Below are 17983 nucleotides of genomic sequence, written 5' to 3'. Positions count from 1 at the left end.
AATATAAAAATCTCTTTCAGACTATCTTTATGAATTAATCTTTTCGAAAATAATTCGTATAAAGTATTCGCGTTAATTTTTTGAAAATTTATGATAAGAAGGAAAGATTAAAAATTCGCGCCATTTCATATATAGTTTATGGCCATCAGAGCGTCACGTCCAATACAATATGTAGGAAGTATGGTCTTTAATGTCTCTATTTTATGGCAGTTTTTCCCGCCACAACCTATACCAAGTGAGATGTTTCAAAACTCAAAGAAATCTGTGATAGTTTAAGAAAATTTCTACTTGTCAAGTTTTTAACATAATTGTCAAGCAAAATGGAAGACGTAGCGAACTTGGCTGATCTGTTGCCCACTTATTATACAAGATTATTTCCCTTTCACGATTATTATCGTTGGCTCAGCTATGGAAATGGTATTCTAATTATGTTAATGTTTCTGATATCTACTAACAATAATTTCTTGATTTCTACGATTGTTAATCTGAATTAGTTTCAATCCATATCATTACTGAAATAATTATATCGTTACAGTGAATGTATTTACCCACAGAGAATTCTCATTCACTCTCCAAGGTGATATCTATCTTCGTTTCCAATCGTTCAAAAGTGCAAAGGAGTTGGAGTATGAGATTAAAAGACTTCTTCCCATTAAGATTGATATAGGCGCGGTATACAACCTCAGGTATCTATGACAAAGTCAATGGATGTTTTATCGTTAAATTACTTTTTCTTACTTTACTCTTACTTTTTCTCCTTAGTCCAAAGGATCAACGCAAAGGAACAAATTTTCATCCTGTTGAAAGAGAACTGGTTTTTGACATAGATATGACTGACTATGATGATGTAAGAACATGTTGCAGCGGTGCAGATATCTGCTATAAATGCTGGAAGTTTATGGCATTGGCTTGTAAAATTTTAGACAGTGCTTTGAGATGTAAGTATAATTATTAAGCTATTAAAAATATGTGTATGTTATCTATGCATCGAATTTCAGTGGATTTTGGATACAAACACATATTGTGGATATTTTCTGGCAGAAGAGGTATCCATTGCTGGGTATGCGATCCTAGTGCACGCAGCCTGACTGCAATAGAACGTGGTGCAGTAGCAGAGTATTTGCAAATTGTAGAAGGTGGTGAATATATGAAGAAGAAAGTGAATTTACCTGGTGATAGAATACACCACTCCGTCAAGTATGTTATTATTATACGAATTACACCCAACTTCAATTTCTTCTATATCATTGTTTAAAATAAAATTTTGTATAATATTAGACGTGCGCTGGAAATGATAGAAGCTGTTTTTGTTCCATTCTGTATAGAAGAACAAAATATATTAGGAACAGACGAAGGAATGGAAAAATTTCTGCAGATAATTTCCGATGACGAAGATAGACAAGAACTAAAAGCATTTTTTGGGCAGTGCAGTTCCAGCAAGGACAGATGGGACTCATTTGTGAAATATGTTAAGAACAAGAAGACCACGGTATTTTATAATACTTATGAAACTCTAACAGGAATAGGTAGAAATAATTTGATATCGAACGTGTAATTTTAGGGAGATAAAAAATGGTATCAATATCGTCATTTGATAGAAGAAGTAATGCTACAGTATGCTTATCCGAGATTAGATATAGCTGTCAGCAAAGGATTGAACCATCTTTTGAAATCTCCTTTTTGCGTTCACCCAAAAACTGGCAAAATTTGTATCCCATTCACCGTAAATGCAGTGGACAAATTCCAGCTAGACAAAGTTCCAACGCTTGCAACGTTGATCGAAGAAATAAACGAATTCGATGTAAAAGATAAGACTGAACAAGAAACGTACGACTTGAATGCGAAGAGGATAAAAGATTACAAGAAAACTAGTATTAATAAGTCATTACATATCTTCCAAGAATTTCTATGGAATCTAGAAAATGAAAGAAAAGTGCAGAGACTCCAGCAAAACGGTAAATATTCTTTTATGTTTAATATATAATCACATTTATATGTACATTTGCAAATTTTTATTTTCCAGACATGAAGATGGAATTTTAATTAGAATGTATTTGTATTTTTTTAAATAAGTTTATAAATAAAGTTTAAGAATAGTAATATGATTTTCATGGTTTGATTCAATCATCGCGTCGACCATTAAAAACATTAAAAAATCATTAAAACAAAAATAATAGTTTGTAAGTACAAAAATCATTCAAACTGTTCGTAGCGCTTAGCTCGATATTGCTCCTCAAGGAATAATTTCTATATAACAATATCAATTATCCAAATCATTCCACAGAAAAGAGGTACGCATTGCGATTACGACTCGAGTTAAAACGTTCGTGAACTACAATCGTCACACTCGCGGAATACGTGCACATTTTTTAATTTCGAATTCGAATAACATGCAAATAGTTTTTAATGCCAGATCAGCGAAATATAACTATTTGGATATAAAACAAAGAAGAGAGAATGCCTACAGGTGTAGTTTGCATAATAATCGGACATAGGTATGGAAGGAAGCACAGATATGTACATATGTAGGTACATGTCATTCCTCAGTCTACGCTGAATCGATAACATTGAAAATGACGTTAAAATGGTAAGAGGATTCTAGAGCCTTCAAGTTCGAAACACTACTAAACCTGCATTGTGTGATAGGCTCTTCTTTTATTGCATATAAAATATAATTCCTATATTCATCGTTGCATCTTTTAATGTGTGTTTGTAAAATGTAAAAACAGCACAAAGTGTTTTAGGAAAAGATTCGATAAAGTAATCTAAAATTTTCTAGAAATTTTCAAACTATTCAAATTATCAAAGTATTATCTCACTATTATGTTTTATTAATATATTTCTATTCATAAACCCTTATTATAAGTATTCATCGTTTTATTATAATTAACAAATGTGAAATTTAATGCAATTTGAATTGAATTAGAAGTTAACAATTTATTTCGAGTACCAAGATAAAAGAAAATGAATTAAAATCAATGATTGAAGTATACTTAATGATAATTCTTAGAATAATTGAAATATATTGCTATTTCTTCAGAAAGTTAACATGCATTTACATAAATTTGATTAGGATTCACAATTTTGTTTGAAGTATAGAACGCGCAGGAGCGATGTTACATGTAGTTTGAATGTAGAAAAGTCGCAAAATTCCTCTACACCCCTGAGAGAAGCAGTGGTACAGCATCTAACCCGGGCGATGATGTAAGCACAGTCTATCCTTCTCATCTCTACACGCTCGGACATTTTCTTTCTTTCATTTCAACTTCTTCTACCCCTACTTCGAAAGTACCTTATAGCCAGTTATAGTTGGCGAATATTCGTCATGATAAAAATATTCTGCTATATTTTCAAAGCTCAAAGAAACTTTTTAAAAATAAAGAAAAACGTCAAAGCCTGTTCCATTCAAATTTTCTACCTTATACACTTCCAGACTTGAAATCCTCAAGTTTGAATAAAAGAAAGAGATACTATAGAAGTAGCATGGAATATGTTTAAATCCTGGAAATAAAATTGTAAGCGAATAACGGATACGTAACGTCCAAAAATACCAAACTTTAATTCACAGAGCGATCCATCGTTCAGGGATCCAGAGACAAAGACAAACGCTTCGGTGTCGCGCCCTATCGGTCGATCGTTCAAATATTCCGTAGATCATTGCAAGTCCTTTTTCTTCGTCATGCAAACGTTCATTCCCTCGTATCTCTCTTCAATCCTTTCTTCCACACACACACACACATACACACACACACGCAGGACAACATCGTGTCAGATATTCCTCTTCATTTTCATTATTTAATCGAATCGTGTTATTTCCTTCCTTTAAGACTCAAGAGTTCCTCGAAACTTATTTTCTTTATCGTTGTTTTTTTCCCACCACGAATGAAACTTTCTGTCTCTGTTCGTTGTACTTTGAAGCGGTGTTCGTTGCTTCTCTTCGTGGCTCTCCCTCTCTCACCTCAGCACGGTTCCCTGTTTGAGCTGTGTGAGGGGAACACAGAGGTAACAGGGACCGTGAGGACGAAGAGCAGTGCAGTCTCGAGCCTCGCGTCGATCGCAGAGGATTTGTCTGTTGCTCGGCTCTCTTCATGCTCGACTGCTTCTTTCCAGAGCAACGAACCGCCGGTAGGTGTGTGGTGCAGTGCCGATAATTTAAACACATGAAAAGAATTTCTGCCAGAGTATGGGAACATCCTCGGGGGAGGTCGATCTATCGCGGGGAACGACAACGTGGAATCGATGATAATAAAACTAGCAGAAACCCTAAAGAACTCGGTCAATTTGAAAATCCCATTCGACGAAGAATATTCGCGAGGGCATCTGACTCTGCTTTGGCATAAAAGTTACGCGAATCATAGTATCGTTCGCGAAGATAGGGTTGAAGTTGACGATACGGGAGCGCGATAACGATCGACTCTCCCCTGACTAGATAGAACGAATCGTCGAGACTCGGAGTCTCGTAAATGAGCGAGAAGAATCGTCATCGAGGGATCAGTCACGATTTGGGGATGTCGACGTGCGCGAGGTGGACTTTATGGCCGGCGAGAACGCGTTTTCGACGCTCTCCGACGAGTCTCGTGTGCTACCGGAAGTGTTGATGATGAACGAGCCGGATCCACGAGGCAGATCGAACTGGTGATTTCGACGAACTTCGGTGCTCCTTGAAAAGTGATTTCCGCCATCCTGCTCTTCGTGACATTTCGTTTCTTTTATTCCGTTTTCGTTTGCGTTCGATTCGTTGTTTCGTACGAACAGTGAAAAAGATTCGTCGTCGTTCCCTTGTTTTTCCCCAAGAAGACAGAAACGACTGGATATCGCGACATCGCTGATAATTGGATATTTTGGGAGACAGACCGGTGATCCGACAGGTGAGATATTTTAATAAATATCTACGTATTCGACGTTAAACGCCAGTTAATATTAATCTATATGTTGCTGTATCGTAATCTCTTCTTTTATTCTCTGTGCTATTCAATATCGACAGTTTTCTCGATATCTTGATAATTAATGCTTGCGGGATAGTTTCCAGCGTTGTAAAATAAAAATATCGGTCCAGGTGATTAATGGAGTGGAAGCACAGGGAAACGTACATATACCGGACGATTAGTGAAAATAAATCTTTCATCGTTTACTCGATTCGTTAACTGGATTCGTTTAATGGATTTATTATGTCAGATGTATCTAATAACACGGAGATGCAAAGATAAAGTCCTGTTAAACGTCTCTTCGAGTTTTACGTTTTTAATCGTGGTGACACCAAGATGGCGCAATATCTCGCTGCGTGGAGAGACTCTACGAAGACCACGTTGGCGGATATTCAAGGGCGCAGAAGCCGTCTAGAACGAGTTCTCGTTGAAATTACCGTCAAGACGATAGAAAAATAACAACGAGACTAAAATTCGCTGGTTGCGTCACCAACAACGCGTTCTTTGTGGATTCGCGTTTTAACTTGTTCTCCATTCTCAAGGTCGTCGAAAGCGAGCACGCACGTTTCACAATGATTTCGTCGAACGTTTATTTGTCATTTATCTCTTTCGTTCTATTTCCCTCGCGATAAATCAATTCCCGTAACTTTGGTTTTTCCATATCAAGAAAAAAGTTTCAAAATTCTCGCCACGTTTAACTGTTCGATACATATCGTATCAAAGTCTATTTCACCCTCCGCCCCCCGTGGAATTCACGAAAGGGTGAAAAATTCAGAACTTAAAAAATAAATACGCGTTTCCTTATCGGCAGGATTTCTTGGATTTCCGGTGTCAGACACCGAGAACGCGTACGTTCAATTTTTCATAGCAATCTCAAAGGCCAATGACTACGCTGACCGTGCACGCTAACGCCGTGAAAGGTATATTATTTAATTCGTGGAAAAAAGCGGACAATCCGAAGCTGGCTTGAAATTAGTTCGGTTCTCAAGCGTCTTAAATACCCTGATCGTCGCAGTTCGTTGCGTACGAGGCACAACGTTTCAAAAATCTACATCCGGCTGGTAGTCGGTGGTTCTGGTATTTCGTTGAAAACGCAGTCTCGTGTACAATCGCGATTTCGAGTTCGACGCCTAATATCGTTTCGGAATAACCGAGCGAGTGTGGGTACATTTGAAAAAAATGGATGGCTAGAGGGGTGTAACGCGAGAGCGGCTGACAGCTGTGCGAACAGCGTGGAAGCAACCGTTTCCTTTCCCGAGCACGTTGCGGAGACACGCATGGAAAATGGAGGGGCACACAGCCAACGGCTGAATGGGTATAACGTGGACTTCATAGTCGGTTTAATGAAACGGCGTTATGCAACGCGACTACGCGAAAACGAGTACAAGGCTCGGGACGCTTGTTCATCCTCGTAGGTGGCAGTGGTGACCAAATATGCAGGCGCCAAGGATCGTCTACGCTCACGCACTCAACGATTTTCATCCAGCATCTCGACAACCCACGCGTATTAATTATATCGATCGCGACCGATACGCAGAAAAAGGCCGATTGGTATGAATTATCGATCTAAAAATATTTGTACAAGTTTGAGCAAAAGGTAGAAGTATTAAAAAGTCGTGGTATTAAAAAGGCTGAACTTTTTAAGAATAGGCTACGTAGGACTAGTTGTTTAATGTTAGCCTCGTTTGAATTGCTAATGATAGTGGATCTTAACCCGTTGATAGGAAAACACGAGTCATGTAGTCATTTGGATTCCTTCTTTACTTATTTTCAGTGTTTTATCGTGTCGTATCACTTCCGTTACAAATAGACTATGTTTGTATCGGCGAAGATTAAAATAGAATTAGTACGGCATTCGTTTGTCTTCGTCGACTTTTCATCTTACGATCGATAGGAGCTTTTGGTTAACAAACGATTTTAAAGAGATGCTTGACAACGATTCGATCGTTTAATTACGTCGAAAATAAACTCGCTATCTGTTCATTTAACACCAAGTTATACGACGTTTCTGCAGAAAGTTTTCCAATCTTACGTCATTCCTGCCAGCGGTTTTGAAGCTCGTCTCTTTTATGAAAAATCGTCTTCCGGATTATTGCATAGAGCGTTGTTCATATGACTATTGTTTTACTTGTAAATCTTGGGCTTTCGTAACAGCGCGAGCGCATACGTATTGTGACTATATCGGCCTTATGCGAGACAAGTCACCGGTGACTTCAACGCACGGTATGTCATGACGTGGGATCTGCTTCGACAGCCGTACGCTCTTTTCGCTATGCTCGCAATAAAATTAAATGAAATTCTCTATCTTTTGTCTTATCTATTCCCATTATGTGTACTAGATAAAACACTTTAAAATTTCATTAGCGATATATCGCATCGATAAAATTTGAAAGCAATCAGAAAATGAAAATCCACGTATACAGAAATTGCAAGATACTTACCGCAGACATATACAGGGTGGTTGGTAACTGGCGGTACAAGCGGAAAGGGGGTGATTCTACGCGAAAAAAGAAGTCGAAAATATAGAATAAAAATTTTTCGTTCGAGGCTTTGTTTTCGAGAAAATCGACTTTGAGATCCGTTATAACGTACCGCAGGCGTGCCGAGCGAAAATACAAAGTCGATTTTCTCGAAAACAAAGCCTCGAACGAAAAATTTTTATTCTATATTTTCGACTTCTTTTTTCGCGTAGAATCACCCCCTTTCCGCTTGTACCGCCAGTTACCAACCACCCTGTATATGTCTGCGGTAAGTATCTTGCAATTTCTGTATACGTGGATTTTCATTTTCTGATTGCTTTCAAATTTTATCGATGCGATATATCGCTAATGAAATTTTAAAGTGTTTTATCTAGTACACATAATGGGAATAGATAAGACAAAAGATAGAGAATTTCATTTAATTTTATTGCGAGCATAGCGAAAAGAGCGTACGGCTGTCGAAGCAGATCCCACGTCATGACATACCGTGCGTTGAAGTCACCGGTGACTTGTCTCGCATAAGGCCGATATAGTCACAATACGTATGCGCTCGCGCTGTTACGAAAGCCCAAGATTTACAAGTAAAACAATAGGGTACAAGCGGAAAGGGGGTGATTCTACGCGAAAAAGGAAGTCGAAAATATAGAACAAAAATTTAAAAATTTAAAAATTTAAAAATTTAAAATTTAAAGATTTAAAAATTTAAAAATTTAAAAATTTAAAAATTTAAAAATTTAGAAATTTAAAAATTTAAAAATTTAAAAATTTTAAAAGTTAAGAAAATAAAGTCAATCGAGACAACGATCTACAGTGAGATTCGTTATAACGAGACGCGATAAAGTGCAGGCGTACCGAGCGAAAATTCAAAGTCGATTTTCTCGAAAACAAAGCCTCGAACGAGAAATTTTTATTCTACATTTTCGACTTCTTTTTTCGCGTAGAATCACCCCCTTTCCGCTTGTACCGCCAGTTACCACCTACCCTGTATATCTATCAATAAGTGTACGATATAGCAATAAATATTACAATTACAAGTACGTGTCGACATACAATGGACTGTTTAATTATCTTTGTGAACTCTGGGAGGTACAATCCCCCGTAATTTCTGTATAAATATTCACATCTGTTTGAAACTTGACCGATATGATTGCGATAGTCGGTTCTCGTTACGCTGCTAATGAAATTTCATAGAAAAGCGTGTACAAGTGGTCGATTACTTTCGCGAGTTGCTCGCGATTCCGTTTGTCAGTAACGGATTTTTCAAACGCGACCAACGAAAAGGTTGGAAGAAACGAATTTCCACGTGACGAAGAGAAAGTGAAAGGTAGAGTATGTTACGGCCCTGGGTTCCCAAGTGCATCAAATCGCGAGGCACGAGCCTGACTTTCCTGGCCGCGACGAGAAAAGGTGGAAAGAAGGTGGCAGAACCTCGCGGGATGTCGATCGACCAGCCTCGTAAAATCGCGCGGTTCGTGTCGTCGCGACGTCGCGTCATGTTCGATCGAAAAACATAAAGGGGTCGTGGTGCGGTGAAAATGGCGTCCGCGTGGAAGGGCTACGGTCAAGCACGGTGGTCCAGTGTGTTCGAGGTCGTTCCTGTTCCGTGCACCGGCCTCTCTTGTTGCTCGAAAAAGTGAACGTTGCGTTATGTTCGGCCACCTCCGCGAAACACCGCGTCGCTTTCTCGACACAGCTCTACTAACCAGCTCGAAAACGTTTTCCCTGCGTCAAAATCAAACCCTTCGACCCTTCCAATTTTTCTCCCATTTTCCCTCCCTTTTCTCTCTCTCTATGTTCTCCATGTCAGCACGCGGCAAGATGGAGACGAGTTTCTTGTGTCTGCGAATCTTACAAAGCTTGAGGCGTGTCGCGTTGCTTGATTTATGATTCCGTGGAACATCGACGAGAAGGTCTCGACGATATCTCATGGATCTTTGGAATGTGCGAATGGAGGAGGATTTTTTTTTGGCATCGAGAACCTCGTTACGTAGCCTGTTTAGTGTACAGTTAGCGAATCGAAGTTTGTTAGGTCGTGAGCAGAGACGTTTAACTGGATAGATGTACAAAGAACATCGAGTGGATGTATTAAGTAAGAAGATAGACCGGTCGTCGTGTGATTTTTCGTGTTTTGTTGCAAGTGTTCTCGCGCGAGAGACGTTTGCACGGTCGATCGTACTCATGGGAGTTCGACCCAGTTATTAATAAGACTTTCTCTTTTATTTTAGCCATGGACTGGCGGGGGATCGCACTGGCATTTTTATTGGTAAGTAAATGAAAAAGTCTTCTGACAATCTCAAGATACCCTAACACGTATTTCGTATCAATTGCACAACCTTGATTCTTTAGATTCCTAAACATACTCACGATGTTTACGTATTTATATCCAGCACAGATGTATACAGATGGACAAGGATAAACATAGATACAAAAATTTGCAAAATATCAAAAGTAAAGTGTACATGTGTCGCAACGTGTAGTAAATGAAACTTACTTTTCAGCTTTAGTTTGTTTATCAGTGTTGATTATCATTAAGGATTAATTCAAATGATGAAAGATACTCTTTGAACTACACGAAACGTATACACAAGTGTAACTTGATGATGCAATACGAAAATATTACAAACTTCGATACGTTTCTTCAGCGTGTGAAACAGCTGGACCGACCAATTCGAAATTTTCGCCTCTCGATTTTCGCTGAATTTCGATTTCAATTTCGATGGTAAATAACAAGTACGTGTATGATACTTTCTCTAGTATCACGTCGTACGAAAAACGAGCATGACTGGAGAGCGTAGTATGTTGGCCAGGAATGTGGGGAATTATGTAATCCTTTGTTGGTACAACGTGCCGCTAAACCGACTGTCAGGAAAACTGTGTCGAGACGGCTGCAATATTTTTTATGCCCCGCAATTTTTCACCTCGAAGTTAATTTAAAGTGCAGCAATCCAGCGAAACGACGCTATCATGTACCAGCTCTTCGAGTCTCTTTAAGTAATTTTACCTCGTTCACAGCTTTACATTCGATGAAGATTGGGATACAATTTGAAAAAATCGGATGTGAGATTCGCAAATTTATCCTTGGGACCTTAATTGAACTGATATTATTCGCAGAACTTGTAGATTTGATGCGTCAATGGGAAATTGAAAAGTAAACTAAAGTAAACTGAAAAGTAAACTGAAAAGTAAAGTAAACTGAAAAGTAAAGTAAACTAAAGTAAATTGAAAAGTAAACTAAAAGATATGGAATAAAAAAAAGATTTCTACTCGGTCCCCATTTTTTCAGTTCTGTTTGTAAAGATCTGAACTTGGAAAAATATCCCCGCTCTGACCATTAGTGAGATTTCAGTGATTAGTCAATGCAAGAATAATCTTTTCTATTGGTTGTGAAAGCTGTGTTGCATTAGTCCAATGATACAATAAATTTTCCTCTTTTTATAGAGCACGAATTTACTCAAACGAATCACCAGTATATCGTATTGATTGCAATGATACAGTTTTTGTTTGAAACGTGTTTAACAAGCGTTACAAACTTTCCTGTTGCACGAGCTATTCAGCGAAATGAAGGCTGCACAAGATAATTTGAGTAGATACTTGCTCTTTTTATGATAATCATAGTAAACATCCTCGCAAAATGAAGCGACGTTCTCTCGACAAAGAACTGTGGAATTGATGTCGTTAACTCATTCAAAGGTTGCAATTATGGGCCTGTGCAACGTTTAATAATCGACAAATAGCTTGGAATCTAGGAATTACGCTGATTAGAACCTCAGGATTCTCGGAAGTGCACGTATAAAACTTACTAAACTTGCTAAAAAAAAGGAATCATATACCTATGCTGTAATGTTCCTTTATACGTTTCAAGAAATCGTATACACCGTTTGATCCTTACAGATATGAATTTTTTAATTGCGTATTAACTTTCCAGAATAAATTCTATCGTGTCATAATATTTCATAATATTCTACTCTAACGAATGGCAAAGCCATTGCAATTGTCAAAATAATTTTGTGAATTACAAATTTCGCAAATGTTCGTGGTTTTATAAATTTTTGTGATCTCGTGAATTGCATTCGACCGAGGACAAGCGTCCGTATACTTTTGATCGATAGTGTACGACTAAATGAAATAGCGTCGACGCGCAAGTATAGTTTTATTTTTCCACTTGGAAATGGTCACCGATTTGAAAAGTGAACGTACAAACGTTCGCATAAAGAAAAACCTCGATCTTAGTAGAAATTGCAAGTTTGTGAGAAGAAAGCGTGTAGGTGATCGCGAAGAAATCATCGTCACACAGGAAATGCGAATTTCCAAGTGGATGCGTAAACTCGCACGATGTTCAACTGCTTGCGAGATCTCGATAAACATTTGCATGCGTAAAGAAGAAGAACTTTGGATCGGGTTCGCACGAAAAAGTAGCAAAACTCTCTAGCAGATGCAAACGTTTACGGAACACCGAGCACACTCCAGAAGAATACACTGAAATTTCTAACTGGCTGATCAGCGCGAGTGCAAATAAGCTGCCAAATATGTGTACAACACGAAGAACACAGATCTTAAAATATCCGAAAGGACAGTCCGAAGGAAAAAAGCCAAGAAAGTTTCACGTTTAACAGGAAGCAATAAAATGGAGGGAAAAGGAAGAAGAGAAAACCTATGGAGCGCGTTGCTGCATAAAAATCGCGCCATGCGGAGACTGAATTTTCAAAGTTATTCGAACAGCGCTATGCAAATATTCGCACGAATGTTCTGTATGCAAGAGAAAGAGGTACGATCGCTAGAGAAACAGCCACGCCCACTTTTACTTGCTGTTCTTTTAAATATCGGCGCATGATCTCGCAGAGGTCCGTGCAGCTCGTTTTCACAGACGTTTCACTGTGAAGTCGATAGGAGAACCGATACCGGAAGTGAGCCTCTAAACGCTCCCTTGCCGGCAGTTCACACGTACCAAGAAAGAGGAAGACGGAATGTGAACTTTCGGCACTGTTTAGAAAATAATTTATGTTCGTGTACTACTCGAAGCAGTTAGGACGAGACCCTGTTTATTTTATAATTCCATTTTACCGCGAACACAAAGAATAATAAATTTTGCACCGCGTTATAAAGCTGACTGATTGAAAAAAGTCGATTTAATTAAATTTAATATCCGCATAAAATTTGTCTGTAATAAAATAGACATATAGATGGATGATAGATAATAAAATTTATATAGATTCTGTAAAATTTGATACCGTAAGTATTATTCTGTTGCACATCGAAATTCATCGAAATAATTCCTTTACCATAGGAAATCCAAGTATCGTAGGTTTCTAATTTAACGAACGTTGAATGTATAACGAATAAACATACGTATTTTGTACTGAAGTAAGACGCATGGAAAACTCGTGTCGACGTTATTCGTAATAGAATTATTTTTACCATTCCTATCACTAAAAATGGAATTTATTTTTATGTTTGCTTATAATATTTTTTATAATAGTGCACGTGATTTCACGTAATGCAAAAACTAAAGATGCTAGTGGACAATGAACCAGGCTAATCGGCAGGATAAAGCAATTGGATTTCTCTGTTTATGGACACACGCTAGAGGGAACGTTATCGCACGAACGGTCAATAGAAAATCACGTTTGTTTTAGACCGAGAGAAAGTCGTCAGTGACGCGACCAAGTTTAGAACGAGGATTGCGTAAATGATTTTTCACTGATTTGTCGAATACTATCGTTCTGCGTAACGTTCGTCGGACAAGGGCGTTCAGTTGGAAGCGAAACAAATTTCTAAATGAATCTAATCAGGAAATTTGAATATCCAAATTCGGAATGATTATCTCGATGAGCGATGGACGTGTCAAAGAAGAGAGCGTGGGTGTTCCTTTTGAAATACGAAATTTCACGGAGAGCCTGCAATCTCTGGCTACACCCACGCAACATCGGCCACTTTCAAGCTTTTTTTTCTGCCACTCGCACGTCACCTTCAACAATGCTCATTTAGTATCTTAAATCTGATTTCGTTGGTCGTGTTTCGTAGCTTCCCGATTGTTTCGAAAATACTTGGTGCAATTGTACCGACAGAATTGACGCAATTAAGGAGAATTTACCTTTCGGCCGATGTACGCGTATACCAGATAATTTCGCTTTGTCAACTTTATATAATTTGACGCGAATCTTTCAAACAAGCAAAGAATCTATATAATTCTACGTTTCTTATTATCAATTTATACGTTTCATTCTTTCATTTGTATTTCCAAAGCAGAATTGGCATTTTCTTCTGAAAGATCTTTCACAAACATTGAAATTGTTTAAGGTGGCAGAGACGCTTCGATAAATGTTGACAAATTTTCTCAGATTTGTCGAAAACCTACCACAGTGACGGTAGTAGCTTATTCATTGTTTTCTCAATGGATTACAAATTGCATGAAATTTTTAAATGTTTTATATAACACGCTTGATATGTCCGCGACAAAGTTCCTATAAGCGTTCCGATACTTTCGTGAACGACTGTACGAACGAAAAATTACAGTACATTATACTCTTATATGAATCGTTTGTCCCCTGATGAGTTCAAATAAATATCCTGCCTTATCTCGAAATAAGGGAGTCTGCGGGAAAACCAGTCCTGTCGATAAAGATCGCAACGTATTTCAGCGAAAAGCGTGCAACGATGACGTCATTTAGATACTTATAGAGATACAACGATCGAGTAGAAGCGAATGAGTAATGTAACTTGCGTTATGCCAGCAGGATCGTATGCTGGGAGGCGTTTTCAAGGAGATCTCGACCTACGCTACATCTGCGACTACGTCGATCCGATTATCCATTGATTCACTTGATAAGTTGCTTGCTTAGGGTCAATTGGAATGCACGATAATATTTTGTTGTCCCTTGATACGCGTTTCTTACAGGATCGAACGTTCCCGTTAAATCAGCGTTGAAAATGTTAGTTACAAGATCTCGCGGTTAACGGCCACATCTGAGAACGATTATTTACCATTATTTAACCATAAGAGCGAAGAGAAAGATTTCACGTCGTGTGACGAGAGCAATTGTGTTCAATTATGCTGTAAAATTGTTTGCGACGCTCACGTGATATAGAATATTTGCTTGCTATTCAAAGGACAGGAGAAATCCTCCTTTTACCGTGAAACCAACATCCCAGGACTTTGAGTCCAAGAATAAACAGAAAATAAGACTCTGTTCTCTGGGTTCTCAATCCGGATTCCTCAGGAGTCGTAAAACAGCTTGCAAACAGCTAGTACTGGCTCGAGGTACGTCGAGGTATAACAACGGTGGCTCAGGAATTTGAATAATTAAAATAATTGAGAGTTTCGTACCGATGAATTTTAAATATACGTAGGAAATGATCGCAAGAATAATTGAAGACTGCTTGTAGCGTGAAGACACCGCAAGGGTCAAGAAATAAGTTTGTCAGGAAGAAAATAAAACTTGCACGTTGATGCGGTGGAAATTCGCAAGAAAGAAAACTGTATCAGTGGAGAATCAAATTCTACAAGAACATACAATTCCGTTCTTCAAACCATTGAGCTACTAAATTGGATCATCAATCGCTGTAATTATTCTTAGACTAAGATTTTTGCAACTGATTAGATATTAAGTTAGAATTATTTCTAATGAGTTTACCATGGCTTGTTAAACACGTAATAAAGGTCGTAAAGGTAAAAAGGCGATGATCTCTATGCACAGACAAGTTGAGATAAGGCTTGAGAGACACTGCTTTATGCAAATAATCCCAGAACAACCTTGAAATAACTTGCGCATTTCCATCATTTTTCTACCAAAGTCGTACGTGTACTTTGGAAGATGTTCATGCCGGTAAACTATAGTTACAATTATTATACTTTGTATTACTGCGAGGTTACACGGATCGTATTTCAAAGTCTCATCCTTGAGAGATAAACGTTCGCGTGGATATAGATCTGAGCTTTGTACGCCCATCGATCGACATCAGCCTCGAGGCGGATTTTTTTACGAAACTGCATTTCGCGCTGCATCCTTGCGATTATGTGTAATCGGATCAAACACGAACGCGAGTGTTTAACTGACGGCGTTGTATGAACGAGGCGTCTGCATGCGACTCCGCGTATCCGTATATGGCACTTGCAGTTTTACTATCCGATAGAAACCATAGCAGAGTAACCTTCTCCACCATAACACGAGTTCCGTTCTCTGACACACCCTATCGTGAGACGAGTTGACACGAACATAATTGCGGGGTGTAAAAGATCGTGTTCGAAGATTAAGTACCTTACCTGTCAATTACATATTCATATTAGATTGACACGTATGAAACGTCGCTTCATTAAAGTTTAAATTTGGCGGGGTAATACTACTCGTTAAATTTTGTTCAATGGATAATTATCAACAAATTAAGGAAGAAGAAATTTTCTGTAAATCGCGTTCTAAAGTACATTGACAGTCTTTTAAATAAATCTGCGTGTTTCGTTCTCTAATTGAATTTGTGAAATTTACAAAATTTTACCCGCTTCGAAGTTGTTCAGATCAGGGAGCAAATGCTCCTAATATCGTCTGGTCTATAGTAAGCGTCCAGCGGTAATATTTCGAAAGAAGAAGCATTGGCAGAAATCGGCAAAGAATCGAAGATGTGATCAAACGTGTATGAAAGAAACGTGTTTCATTTCGCATGTACGTTGGTATCCTTCCTAGAATTTACGACGCATGTTTAAACACATGCGAAATGGCCGCTGACTCGCTGAACCACTTTCATCGGCGCACACCGATAAGTACATTTAACAACGCCGATGTCGGTGTTTATTAGACAATTTCTCTAATGTCGTTTTCGTGTGGTATAACTTTCGATGTGAGAAAGGTATCGCAAACTCTCACTTTCCATCCAAAGAACCAATTTGTATTTTATTTACTTCGTCTCTATATCCTAATATGGAATTCTAATGTAGATATATAATAGTACTATCGGTGGATCAACTGCTCGAATAAAACCAGTTCAGGGTTACTTGGATCTGCCACGAAGACATCAGACCATCGTCGGGTATACAAGAAGAAAAAGAGCTGGACGTAACGCTTACATCGACACTTGGTGCAACTTGGATCAACTCCGACAATTACACGCTCACCTAATCCATAGAGCAGTAGTTGTCCGAGTCTACTACGTAATGTCGATACCTAAATCGGCATGGATTGGAAAATAAAAGTGTGTCGAGGGAGTAAGAGGTGTCTCGAGTGCCCTTGCTACGTTCACCGTCATCGCATCACGTCGGAGAACGTTTATTGCACTGTGGACAAGTTTTTGCACTTCTCCTTCTTCCCTCTCTTTATTCTTTTTATTATTATTATTATTATTGCAACCTTCAAATCTCGGAAGAATAAGAAAACTCAGTTGGAGAAATTGTCCAGTCGCAACTAAAGAAGTCAATCGAAAGGAGATTACGGCAAAGAAGCAGAATGTAGAATAGATAAATTTGTTTCTTCGTGTTGTAAAAAGAGAGCATTGCTAAGCAAGATGATCAATGTCTTGATCACCGTTATTGCATAAACATCTTGGGTCATCGGTTATACCAACTCTGCTGTAATGATCAGCTCTGCGAGCAATTTATCGTAACGATCAATTCTCTCGAAAGGCTTTTATTAAGGAATCAAGGTTCTAAATTATCGTTGCAACAATTTTCAACAAACGCTCCCCTCTCTTCAGTCGTCGATTATTAAAATTCATACATCGTTCGATATTAAACATCTATTACGTGTCCCTCTCCTCTTCTTTTAAAGTTTCCCTTAAACTGTACATTTTTCTAAGCTATTATTCCTCATAAAGTATTCGTCAAATTCAAAAGAATGAATTATGGATGATAAATTGCATAAACATTGAATTATTCATGGATTGTTAATTATTGTTTAATTTTCTATAGAGTGGTTTGACAACTCCCACGAATGATAAGATAGGATGAAATATGATTATGATGCACGTAACTATACAGACCTAACGTTTAAATACTGTTAGGAGCTGGTATGTTTTATCGGATAGGGTAATTAGAAACGATCCAGACTTGCAACACAATGTTCGTCCTTTCCATTATCCAATTGGCCTTACCATATACGTGCACGTATGGTCGCCTTTAGAGGTCTTATTTACAACCTTGCGCGACGAGCCAACAGCTCGGATTTTACTGCTCGAATTAACCACCGAGCTTCTTGTTCTTCTTATCGATCATTTGCCGAGCTAAACAATTTTGATTACGATGCAATCTATTTCGAAGGACACGCTCGAGGAACGCTGATAATGAAATTTTCTGATATATGCTACGTTAGAGATTGCTTGCAAAAATAGTCGATCTTTTATGATTTTGAAGTTATATTAGCACTTTGAATCAATGAGACTCAACCATCCTGAGTATATTGACGAGACTTGAAACAAATTGAAAATGTACGTAGAACTACAAACTATTTGGGGCAAGTATCATTATACATCTCGCAATTATATATAAGTTGTATTAGCACTTATATTAGCAAGTTATATTAGCACTTTGAATCAATGAGACTCAACCATCGTAATTATATTGACGAGACTCGAAACAAATTGAAAATGTACGTAGAA

The 17983-nt window shown here is 38.2% G+C and overlaps 2 protein-coding genes across 2 annotated transcripts in view; both read left to right on the top strand.

The window, feature by feature from the left end:
- Window positions 1-164: 164 nt before the first annotated feature.
- LOC100740809 (DNA primase small subunit) lies at window positions 165-2126 on the top strand. The gene is made up of 7 exons (XM_003484928.4): window positions 165-417; window positions 536-686; window positions 763-938; window positions 999-1197; window positions 1279-1489; window positions 1562-1955; window positions 2024-2126. Exons 1-7 carry the CDS (start codon window positions 321-323, stop codon window positions 2041-2043), a joined length of 1248 nt encoding a protein of 415 aa, XP_003484976.1. The 5' UTR covers window positions 165-320; the 3' UTR covers window positions 2044-2126.
- Window positions 2127-4014: 1888 nt separating this feature from the next.
- LOC100743962 overlaps window positions 4015-17983 on the top strand; it is a 73158-nt gene continuing 59189 nt past the window's right edge. The window contains exons 1-2 of the mRNA XM_003484955.4: window positions 4015-4868; window positions 9631-9668. Coding sequence (XP_003485003.1) covers window positions 9633-9668 — 36 coding nt within the window. The 5' untranslated portion in view covers window positions 4015-4868; window positions 9631-9632. The remainder of the gene's footprint in view (window positions 4869-9630; window positions 9669-17983) is intronic.

This window comes from Bombus impatiens, unplaced genomic scaffold (assembly GCF_000188095.3).
Source record: "Bombus impatiens unplaced genomic scaffold, BIMP_2.2 scf_0027, whole genome shotgun sequence".
Taxonomy (NCBI): Eukaryota; Metazoa; Arthropoda; class Insecta; order Hymenoptera; family Apidae; genus Bombus; species Bombus impatiens.
Note: the sequence above shows the minus strand (reverse complement) of the source record. Positions and strands in the feature narration are given on the sequence as shown.

Excerpts from the sequence above, each read along its gene's own strand:
- LOC100740809 (XM_003484928.4), top strand. The coding sequence starts at position 321 with ATGGAAGACGTAGCGAACTTGGCTGATCTGTTGCCCACTTATTATACA. Across the intron at positions 939-998 it reads TTTAGACAGTGCTTTGAGAT|TGGATTTTGGATACAAACAC; the intron begins GTAAGTATAATT and ends ATCGAATTTCAG. Across the intron at positions 1,490-1,561 it reads TTAAGAACAAGAAGACCACG|GGAGATAAAAAATGGTATCA; the intron begins GTATTTTATAAT and ends GTGTAATTTTAG.